Here is a 12364-nt window from a genome sequence, read left to right on the forward strand (position 1 = left end):
CAATTTAATGAAGCAAAAAAAAATTAAATTAAAAAAAAAGATTTAAAATAATAGTAATAATAATAAGGTCTTAGGTTTTAAAAGCATTTATTTGAAAGTGCTTGAGAACAGTAAGGTTTTCAGTCTGGATTTAAAGACTGCAATAGTTGGGGCATTCCTAAGGAAGAACCCTGAAGGGCTTATAAAGATCCGTCTGCCCACCTGTCAACATATATCTCTATATCACTGTCAGGAGGATTAAGATAAGGAGATGAAAAACAGAAGAGAAAACAGTCGCTGTGTGTTCTAAGCAGTTTACTGAAACGCTAAGGTGTTTATGACTGAACTGTATATGTTTGCGTGTGCGTGTATTTACTTGTGTTTTGTAGTATGTGAATATGTGCATGTATGTGTATTTTTGTGTCGACGTGTGTTCCTCTGTGCATGCAAATCCAGCGTTCACGTCATTTGCTGTAAATATGAGCTGCCGACTGCCGGAACCGTTCATGTCAGCCTCCTAGCGGTAATTCCAAATATATGGGACACATGGGAGGTTTTTGGTAGGCTCCGATATTTCATCACAAATTAAGGAAGTGTGTCAACACAGAAGGCAGCAAATCCACCAATGCTGGTTTCCTCTGTTCTTCGCAGTCTTTCAGAAAGAGATCATAGTATAGGTTGATTGCTACTTTAATAACAATACTTTATGATAACAAGAAGGAGCACCACAACAACTGACCTTACAATCTCTATCTTGGATGTGGGCATTCCAGTGAGTTAAACACGTGAAAACATCTATGTTGTAGCAACGAGATGTCCACTTCGTCTGATATTATGTGATTGCACTGATAATTAACAGATATCAAATAACAGAATAAATACAGATACATTTATAGATGGATGCAAACACACTGACACATTCTGACTCAGGTTTCTACCTTTTCCGACACAGATTAGGGTCACACTTTATTTGGATAGTCCAATGTTGATACTCAACTTCCTATCAATTGACTATAATGTGTCGCTAAAAGGCTTCTGGGTTTCAAGTGATATTCATAATTGGGTGAGAAGTAGTCTATAGCTATTCAGTGTCTGGGCTAGGGTTAAACTTGGTGTAGGCTAAGGTTAGGGTTACATAGTCTGTAGAGATGCACCAAATAGGCAAGTGACACTATGCTGAACATCTAGTTTTTATAATCGGATAATTGGTATCAACATTTGGACTATGCAAATAAAGTGTTACCACATAAGCACATATTGAGCATTCATCTGTTCCACAGTAAATAGAACCTCCCTAAATTATGATCGAATTGTCATGTGATTCATTCTGTCTCTCAGTCTAGACTTAATGCTAAAGGTAATTGATTCTGACTGTGCCTCAGTTTAGACTCAAGATTAAATGTGGTTGATTCTGACTGCACATCAGTTTAGACTAAAGACTAAAGGTGATTAATTCTGACTGCACATCGATTTAGACTCAAGACTAAAGGTAATTGATTCTGACTGTGCCTCAGTTTAGACTCATAATTAAATGTGGTTGATTCTGACTGTGCCTCAGTTTAGACTCAAGATTAAATGTGGTTGATTCTGACTGCACATCAGTTTAGACTTAAGACTAAAGGTGATTCATTCTGACTGTCTCACAGTCTAGACTTCAGACTAAAGGTAATTGATACTGACTGTGCTTCAGTTTAGACTCAAGACTAAAGGTGATTCATTCTGACTGTCTCTCAGTCTAGACTTCAGGCTAAAGGTAATTGATTCTGACTGTGCCTCAGTTTAGACTCAAGACTAAAGGTGATTCATTCTGACTGTCTCTCAGTCTAGACTTCAGACTAAAGGTAATTGATTCTGACTGTGCCTCAGTTTAGACTCAAGATTACATGTGGTTGATTCTGATTGTGCCTCAGTTTAGATCCAAACTAGAGGTGATTGATTCTGACTGTCCCCAGTCTAGATTCAAGACTAGTTTTATCATCAGAAGTCCTAGATTGTGGAATGACCTGCTTGAGGAACTCAAGCTGAATCAGTATCATCTTTTAAATCTCTTCTTAAGACTCATTTCCATAGACTTGCTTTTTATGTAATCATTTATCTCAATGTCTTATACTTTTTATTCATTCACATCCTTTTTTATTTCTTGTTGTCCCTTGTTTTTATTCCATATATTGCACTACTCATGGGCACATTTCCTAGAAGAGCAGAGGAAAAAAACACACATCCCAATATCAAGCAGGTACCGGACAGAATGCAAAGCACAGAAGAGAAAGTAGAGTCCCAAGGAGTATACATTTATTAATCGTTTTCAGCTTGAAACATCACCTGTATAGGTGTTAATAATGTCGTATATCTCGTGTGTCGCTGAATGTGTGTTCATTTGCATATGTGCATGTGTGTTTGTGTGTACGTTGTCCGCTAGTCTGAACAGCATTAGCGGCAGCGATGGAAAGCGTTCCAGTATAAAGAGTACTGGATCGGACAGCAGTGGGACCCTCAACTGTTCCCTGACCACAGTGGACTTCAGAAGCTTCAAGGCTACGTGGAACCAAGAAGTTCATCACAACAGAGAGAAGTGGAAGGCTCAGGCAGCCCAAGGTAGCCACACCGACCTGTTACTGTCTCTTATGCTCCACCTTACTGGAGCCTTTCCAAACCTTTTTCCAGGTAATTTGATGGTAGAAGATGGTATTGAAGGCAGCCCTATGTAGCATGTTAGCTAGGCTGAACATATTGGCCCTCATTTACGAAACGAACGTACGACAGAAAACTGGGCGTACGGTCATTTCCACGCAAAGCTCGGCATTTATCAGTTTGGACGTGAGCGGAGGCTACGATCAAATCTCACGTCAAGTCTCAACTCGTGTACGCAAGTTTTGGAGTCAGCGTGGACTTGCGGTGCAGCATAGTAAATCTGGCTGAGTCGGAGAATTGTTATTAGACCATATATTCTGACTGGCATCTAAGCATATGCAGCCACATATTCATCACTTAAAAATATGTAGCCTATGGCAAAATATTCTATTCTGTAAAGGCCTACATCAACTATGTGTCATATAACCTATCCCTAACATAAATAGGTATTTTCAAATTGTTCGCAATTAACGGGGTTAACAGTTTTCTGGTGTAAGATTAATTTCTCTTTCATTTTGAGATAGCCTACTTGTTTGAGGTCTGACCATTTTTCTTCACCTAAATCTAGCTAACTATTATTAGCTATTATATTACTAGTATATATATAGTCTATACATATCACGGATGTATAAATGAAATATTCAAACCTCAGCTGGAGTTCAGCTGTCGACGGCAACACTTCCCTTGTTCCCTTTGTATTGTTGTTCGAACTTCATTGATGGTACCCCTCTATGTCTTTACTACCTGCCTGCATAGGTTTGTATGTCCTGCCCATTTGCTTGCGATTGCTGTGATTATTTTCTCTTCCCTTGTTCCCTTGTAACCCCTTTGTATTGTTTTTATCTCATGAACTCCATTGATGTTGTCCCTTTGTGTCACCCTTACCTGCCTTCATGTGTTTGTATGTCTTGCCTCCTTTGTGCTTGCTGTGATTGTGATTATTATTAGTATTTTATTTATTTATTTATTTTTGTCTGTTCTGTTTTTTGTTTTTTTTCTTTTAACTAATCTATTTTAGGTTGCCTTTTGTTAGCTGGCCGGGGACAACAGCTGGAAATTAGCCATGTAGACTAAATTGCCCCATTTACTGTTACTGTTACAGTTAATTAATGGGGACTGTCCACGGCATTATAAACTAATAAACTAAACTAAACTAAATACATACATACACACACACATACATACAGTATATCTATATATATTCAATATATATGGTACAGATACATATATATACACTCATACACATACATACATTAGATTGTTATACAGTATTATTTTATAATCACTTTTTGTAATCAATTGTTGTGTTGTTGTAATTCCTTGCTCAGCCACAAGAGACCTGTTCTCAACAGTGATTGTGGATTGGGGCTTTAAGTTTCGATTTGTCACTTTGTGTGGAGGAGATTTTCCACCAGTGTCCATACACCAGAATTTAATTTGAGAAAAAAAGGATGAACCTACAGCATCTTAATTAGAGGAGGTGGGATTCTCTTTTCTGCTGCTGCCCCACATTGTGATTTAGGCTAAGATGACTGGATTTTTACATAAAACATTCAAGTAGGCAATTTGCTCCCTGCTAAAATTACAGGTGAACATGATTGACTCCAAACGGGTATTTATTTAATTTTTTTTATTTATTTATTTATTTTTTTAATTGGTGCAAAAACAAAACAGTAGTGACTTTACAGATACAACAATGATTGAAACGGGGATCAAATACACAAGGGCAGACAATGAATAAACAACAACAGGGTGACGTACTGCACTTGACATGGTGCATATATAAAACAAAACAAAATAAAACAAAACAAACAAGGATGAAACAGTCATAATAATTATAATGATAGTGACATCATGCAGTTACTGCGATTTAAATTGGTGTTTTAGGGAAGATCTGTTATGGAGCGCGTGTTTATTGTGTGTGTATGGGAGAGAAGAGAAAAAAATAATAATAATACATATATTGAAGAATGAATAATAAATAGGTAATAATAAGGGAAGAATGAAAAATAAATAAATAAATAAATAAATGGTTTGTAATTGATATTCAGAAGTGTCAGCTATTGGAGTATGGGGGGTCCTGGCAGGGTACATACACACATGTGTTCATGTGTGTATGTATGTATATTGGTCCAAACGGGTATTTAAATAAGTGACAAATTCTGAACCAGACCATATCAGAAGGACATCATCACTATATCTTCCCCAATGCTTAATGTACTGCACAAAACAGTGCAGCATCGTCCTTCTTCAAATTCCCCATGAATAAATTTGCCAACTGGGAGCCATTGCTGACCCCATGACTGTGCCCTGGCCCCTGTAGCTGCAAAAAGTAGCTGGATTCAAACATTAAATTATTTTTCTTCAAGACTAAATCCGCTACAGTTAATGTAGCCTCTGTTGATGTGAAACAGTCCTCTCTTCCATCTCAGTGTTTCTTCAGGGCTGCAAGGTCTAGTTCATAGGTTATATTGGTGTAAATACATATCAAGTGTCACCAGTAGGTCTGTCTCATTTATCGGGGTTAGTAGTCTTATTTGCTGTAGGACATCTGATGTATCGTTCAAAAAAGATGGGAGGGTTTTAACGGGAGCGTAGCTATGTTCCCAGGGTCCTATGTTCCCAGGGTCCTATGTTCCCAAGGTCCTATGTTCCCAGGGTCCTATGTTCCCCAGTTCACTATTCCGTTAACACGCATTAACCCTCCTATTGTGTTCGGGTCAAATTTGACTTGTTTCAAGTTAAAATATTTCATAAATATTATCCAGTTTTTTTATTGGAACAAGGCTTCAAAACAGCTATATAAACACAACAAAACCAATGGTTATCATTTTATTTGATTTTGAAGGTCTCTAACCCTAACCCTAACCCTACTAACCCTAACCCTAACCCTAACCCTAGAACTGGGGAACATAGGACCCTGGGAACATAGGACCCTTTGTCATGTTCCCATTATGTGCCATATAAATCTGGGGAACATAGAACCCTGGGAACATAGGACCCTGGGAACATAAGACCCTGGGACCATAGGAATGACTCCGTTTTAACCATTTACAACTGAGACAAAATGTCTCATCTATACTGAGAGATGTGTTGCACCACCACAGCTCCGCCTTTCTCTGGATTTTGATCACCAAATCATCTCTAGACAGTAAGGATTTCCGTGTCTCATTTTCATCTTTGGTGAGGTTAGGGTGTATTTTGTAACCTCTTGGATTATTTTGTTGTTCTTTAAAAAGTTTTGTCCATATCCCTTTCTACCAGTCTACAAAGGGTGTAGACCACAGAACTTCCATTCAAGTTCTTTGTTGCAGACTTGTTTGCCAGGTTGTAGGGCTGAACAATTAATCAAAATTTTATCAAAATCACAATATGGCCTACTGCAATTTTCAAATCGCAGGAGGCGCAATATTTGTTAAAGGCGAAATGTGTGTCAAAATACCATTTTAAATGAAATATTGTGGTGCTGCAGAGATGTCCTGGCCTACACATCATATTCTACAGACTTAAGAAAACATCTTTGTTTGGTACAGATCCCCGCAAAAATCACATCATAATCATTTTAATACGTTTTTCAATGAAAATGAGAATAATGATAAGAATTATCATTCCCTCTAATATCGCAAATCATATCGCAATTGCAATATCAGTCAAAATAATCACAATTAGATATTTTTTCAATATCGTTCAGCCCTACCAGGTTGTCATGATTTTACAGTTCTCCTCACCACATTAAATAATTCTACAGTTTTTGGGACTGATGATCTAGGACTGTTTCCTCTTTGGATGTCTGTTGGTTGCCTCATGTTGCTCACGTTATATAACTGACATATAACAGTGGTGATGGTCACAGCTCTTTTAAAGGATAAGTTGATGATGTTGGTGATTTTGGACCAATGTATAATTTGCCTCTTACATACCTGTAGTATTCGACCCATAGAGAATATTGACTCCCAAGCCTATTGCTGCTAACAATCAGCCCAAACGGGGTATGTCTTCATTTGCATATGTGCATGTGTGTGTGTGTGTGTTTGTGACTGATGTGTATGTGTTCTCCCGCCAGACCTGGAGGAGAACGGCAAGAAAGAGACAGACGAGGCCGGCCAGGAGGAGAAGGAGAGGAAAGAGGAGAAAGGTTCAGGGACGACGGACGACAACGACAAAACGGGACGGGAAGAGACGCAGGCGCAGGACAAGAAGACAGACGGGGAGGAGGGAGAGGAGGAGGCGGAGGAGGGCAAGAAGGAGCAAGTGGAGGAGCAGCCCAAAGAGGAGGAAGGAGACAAGGATCCAGGAGGGGCTGCAGGCTCCATGTTGGAACCAGGCCCAAAGCACACTGACACCAAGGAGCCTGAGAACCACACAGACAAGCAGCAGGTTCAGAATGGTATGTAGCCCACCAACTATTCATTTAGTAGGCTTTACTGAGGTACAAATCTTATTATGCAATGAAAATAATAATCAAAATGAAGGAAATAAGAATCAAGTTTCCAGCATTACACACATGGGATCTATAATTTATCTGTTGCACATCCAGTGTAATGTCCCTGTGCTCATACTGCTTCTCTGGTGGGTTTATTGTTAATGAGCGCCCTCAACTGGTGTGAAACGCACATGGCCCAAGAAAAGGAATTTGTTCATAGTGGATTTTCTTTTTCCTAAACCAGAATATATGCAATTCTAAAAACTATCACTATTCATTTTTTTTTTTTAAAGGGGAAGGTTTACACTATATACATCCACAGATATTGATAAAAATGATATCAGTCAAGATGAGTGATGATAATAAAAAGGAGGGTAAACTATGACATGAAGTCGGTGATCACCATAAGGCAAGCTACAAATGAGTCAAATGAGTTACACTTTTGGAAAGGCATATTTCTCCTTAAAGGTCCCTGTCGTCATATAACTGACATCAGTTTGATAGTAATTACCATCAGACTATAAAATGGTAAAGTGTGTTTAGGTGGGATTACCCTGCACTACAAGATAAACAGTATTCATATAGCAGACATACCCAGGAAAGTCACTGAATGTTGAATGTGTTAATTTTGGTTTCAATTTGGTTGAAAACTAGAGACAAACATTGGTATCAGATATGGGGCCAGAACCAGGATGAAATAGAATCTCGGTATCAGAGAATTTCCTCAATACAAAAATAAAACACTAAAAGTGAAGACACTTGAATACCACTTGAATATATGGGTTTATATCTACTGACCGACCTCAAAGTAATGGTTTATATACATGTCACATACTGAAGGATTTCCAATGCCAGGTAAGTGTTTTTTTTTATTTTTTATTTGTGCTTCCTGCTTGGGTTTTGTTTTCTGGAGGTCCTGTTTTTTTTGGTGACGTAGTTTTGTTTGACTCTCAGGAGAAGTTGCTGAGGAGTTAGACTCCCACATCACTGATGATGAGAGTGAGACTGAGACCTCATCTGAAGGTAAACCAGGATTCACTGTACTCTAACGCCACAGACTGGACAACTAGCACACATTGACATGGGAACTAATCGGTGGATCTCTTTTAAAAGACATTTTTGATGAATTTCGGACTATTCGCAAAATAAATGAAGTATTTGCACATTACAAGTAGATTTGGTGGCCACCTTTTTGGCAATGCTTGACAATATTATAGTGGTGCGCTTCATCTCCGCATAGTGCTAGAATCCACTGACAGACTCCTTTTCATCACCAAGGTTTTGAAAAGCAAAGCCACTATGAATCCTCCTGGCAATGTGTGCTAGTTCACTGTGTCTCGTACACAAACGCCTTTCATCAAGCAACCTTCACCTGCTCTCCTCCCTCACAAATCCTTTTTCTCCTTCATCCCTCCCTCATCTCTCCTCTCTCGAGTCCCTCCCTCCCTCCTGTTGCCATGGTGACAGTGCTTCTCACAGCAGCTTCCGATCCTAAGAGATGACTTTTGTCATCCCTGTTTTTGTCCCCTTACACCACAGGCTTTATCCCTCACAAATCTATGTTTTCTGTCACAGTCAATCACAGCATTCTCAAAGAGCCCCACTCGGCCACACGCTTTGTGCCCTCGGTAACTCCATCAAGATTATCTCTATCCAGACCAATCACTGCTGCCAATAAGTGAAAATATAGAGGCCCCAATCTCGGAACCCATCGTCTATCGGTCTGACGACGATTAGACTCTAGGGGCGACGGCCAATATTTCGGGGTTTCCGGTGGAGCCAGCGGACATCCGGGCCAAGACTTCCTCTTCCGTGCGCCGGTCATTGTTTACAGTCCGATTAGCAACTTGAGACACGAGAATGGAGTTGGAGTTGAGTACAATACACAAACATCGCTACTTTTTGTAGGTGTTTTAGGTCCAGACAACATTTCGGCTAATCTCTATAAACAGATATCTGCATATGAGACGTCGTCTCTCAACTCCAACTCCATTCTCGCGTCTCAAGTTGCTAATGGGACTGTAAACAATAACCGGCACACGGCAGAGGAAGTCTTGGCCCGGATGTCCGCTGGCTACACCGGAAACCCAGAAATATTGTCCGTCGCCCCCAGAGTCTAATCGTCTTCAGACCGATAGACGATGGGTTCAGAGATCGTAGAGGCCCAGACTCACTAAAGGTTTGCGCAGGGAAGAGCGTGCGCTATGTCAGCAAAATGACCAAATCAGAATGCCAGGCTATTCACTCACAAAGAGTGTGCAAAGAGTGGAAAGCTTGACTAACTGTGCTGGTAAAAAAAAAAAACTGCTTCTTTGTGCCTGTCATGGTCATGCATATGCAAACTATGTGTAAATCTCATAATTTTTCCCACATAATATTTATTTGAAGCCAAGGCCAACTCCTCTAAATTGTTGCAGCACATATAAGATCCCTTGAAAGGAGGCATAAAGACTTTGTGCAAAGAGTTTGGCCATTCAAAAGGGCTGATACCATTGCTGCAAGTCTGATCTTCTTAGGCTAGACATGGCCATCAAACAGACTGGGGGGGGGTCTGACACTGTTTCAGGATCAGATCAGAGAGCACTCCAATTATAAAGGGGCTTTAGGGGGCAAGGGTGCCCAGCCTTGGTGGATTAGTCAATTGGTGATGAAGGGGCCATTTGGTTCTTTTTGAAGACTTCTTTGCACCACAACTTGATTTGCATGAAGTTCTTACAGAATTTGGTAAAAACTCTGCGCTCTTAGCTCGCAACGCAATCTTAGTGAATCTGGAGTTGCTAACTTGTGATTGTTTCTGAGGACACAGTCTCCCCCCCTGCTGCCATACCAGTAATTCTCCAATAACCTTCACTTTTCCCTCATGTAGCAAAACCCAAAGCAGCCTGCATGGATTTCTATTCACTGCCCTCATGGATCTGTTTTTACTTTCCCATCAAACTCAAGAGTGGCTGTGCCATAACAACAACGCTCTTCTTCCTTTCATAATAACTAGCTGGACTTGTGCTGCACTGGCCGTAAATATTCCTTTACGGATTTTCCGTCAGCATCAAAGATTGGGTGAGCTCTCCTGGCTCTTCATTGGCCTCTAAGGTTACTTCTCTGTGTAAATGACACATTTGGAAGACGTTTGCTCCTACGGAAGAGGATAAGGGCCACATGTGAAAAATGTATTTGAGTTCTGAGTTTAAAGTCAGAATTCTGAGAATAAAGTCAGAATTCTGAGATTAAACTCAGAGTTCTGACTTTATTCTCAGAGTTCTGACTTTATTCTGAGATTAATCTCAGAATTATGGTTTTATTCTCAGAATTCTTCAAAGTCATAATTCTGAGATTCTGACTTTATTCTCAGAATTATGATTTTATTCTCAGAATTATGACTTTAATCTCAGAACTCAGATACATTTTTCACATGTGGCCCTAATCCTCTTCCATATGTTCCAAAATGAGAAGTCCGCAATTTGAAAAAAATCTTGATTCCTATTCTTAAAAATGCATTTCTGACATGTAAAACTCATAAATCTCATGTTGTTGAGTCTGTTAGTTATCTAAACACATTTCATTGCCAACTAGATACATTTTGAGGATTGCAAATGATCTATATTTTGAAATATTGATTAACAAATGTTGGGGAGCGATTCTTTTTCCACAAAGCTTATACAGCATTTTAGAATAAAATTATCCATATTTGCACTAATAAGAGCAGGAGAATGGTAATGTGGCCAGTGCAATACAGGTCAGCTTGTAGGCAGGGTGATGTATTTAGACAGTTTAAAGTGTGCCATATTCCCTCTTCTCCAACAGATTCAGAGGAGGACGAGGACCGAAGCGATCATGACAAGCCTCCTGTGTCCCTAACAGCAGCTGCTGCCTCCATGCCTGACACAGACTAACCTCTTCTTCATTTCCCTCAACAAACACTCCATTACATGAGGAGGCGCTTCTCTCTCTAGCTCTGCTCTTATTATTGGTCTAGATTGCCATCTGGTGGACATTTGGATTTCCATGTCATTTGGGTTCATCTCTCTCCCTTTATTCACTGGAGTTGCACTGTGGTTTTTCCATTTTCCTTTTTTTCTATTTTTGAATCATTGCCTAAAATGGATGTTTATGAATTCTTAATGCCATGGGTCCCCACTGTGACCGCTTGTAAAGCACCCAAAACCTTTAAGCTGACGAATCAAGTCCATCCCTGAAGTATGTGTGGTTGACTGATGTTATCATTGGGGTGCGTTTGATTTGCAGCCTCGTTTCCTCTCTTAACTGCCACAACTTCTGCCATGTCCTGAGGTGGAAAGTGACGCCCAGGACTAGTGCAGGTACCTGTCTGGTGGTCAGGGCAGGGCCCAGCCTGGCCCTGAGAGCCTATGGGTGTCCCCACGCCCCCTAATTCCCCCCAGGTCAGGCTGGGTTATAATGCTGGCCCGCCCTTCTCAACCCAGAGGGGAGGTCTTCAGAAACCAAGTATTAAGACATGGACATAAGACAGACCCAGGTCTGGTATGTATGTGACAAGAATCATGTGCTGAGATCTAATGTAAACAACTTCTCATGAATGTAGAATTGATTTTTTTTTTTCATTTTATTAGGATTATTTACAATCAAACATTTAATAACAACGTAGCTGTTTGTAAGGAAAGAATGAATGAATGAAAGAATGGATTACTGAATCAGTGAATGAGTTGCTACTTTTTCCAATTCTAAATAGTGTCTATTGTATAGAATCTGTGTTGTATGATGGAAGATTGTTCAAGCTGTGTACCCTTTAAAATCATATTTCAGTTTGCAACAAAGTTGCACTGTTGCTCCAACGCTCAGCACACATTTTTATGGTTTGAATTCAATCTAGAGCAGAGCTGCTTTCCCAATGGTTGACAAGGGCACAAAACCCGTGTTAGATATTGATATTTTTGGATTGAAGCTGTGACAGCGAATATTTTGTGCCAATATTACACATCTTAAAATTTCCAAGCATTCAAGTATTCAGTGTTCCTCGCAGAGTTTTATTCTCGTGAGAGTGAAAAAGCCTCTGAAACTGCATTTAGACCATCATGGGACACTAAAACTCTCCACTGAAACCCAGACTAATGCAATTATTTTATTATTAGCAGCTCTTTAAAGCAATATTCCACTTAGTTTTAACATGGGGGGTTATTCAACACTTGATTTTTCTGAAAAAACAGAATATAAACTACTCACCAAGATCGGATGCAGCTGGATGTGTTTGTAGTGGTCGGATTTTTACTTCCCATTCATTTGAATGAGGCCACAAAAATAGACTGAAAACATTGAACACGTTAGTGAACAGATTCAACAACAGATCCTGCTACTATG

The 12364-nt window shown here is 39.7% G+C and overlaps 1 protein-coding gene across 1 annotated transcript in view; it reads left to right on the forward strand.

Moving 5' to 3' along the window:
- The window catches only part of LOC139650129 (dual specificity calcium/calmodulin-dependent 3',5'-cyclic nucleotide phosphodiesterase 1C-like), a 43611-nt gene extending 32688 nt beyond the window's left edge, over positions 1-10923 (forward strand). The window contains exons 13-16 of the mRNA XM_071526687.1: positions 2399-2574; positions 6674-6997; positions 7988-8056; positions 10835-10923. Coding sequence (XP_071382788.1) covers positions 2399-2574; positions 6674-6997; positions 7988-8056; positions 10835-10923 — 658 coding nt within the window. The remainder of the gene's footprint in view (positions 1-2398; positions 2575-6673; positions 6998-7987; positions 8057-10834) is intronic.
- The last annotated feature ends 1441 nt before the right edge of the window (positions 10924-12364 follow it).

The sequence above is a fragment of the Centroberyx affinis genome, unplaced genomic scaffold (genome assembly GCF_046629955.1).
Source record: "Centroberyx affinis isolate AG114_WGS23_722 - 3 ecotype Tasmania unplaced genomic scaffold, CSIRO-AGI_Caff_v1 ptg001444l_1, whole genome shotgun sequence".
Classification (NCBI taxonomy): domain Eukaryota; kingdom Metazoa; phylum Chordata; class Actinopteri; order Beryciformes; family Berycidae; genus Centroberyx; species Centroberyx affinis.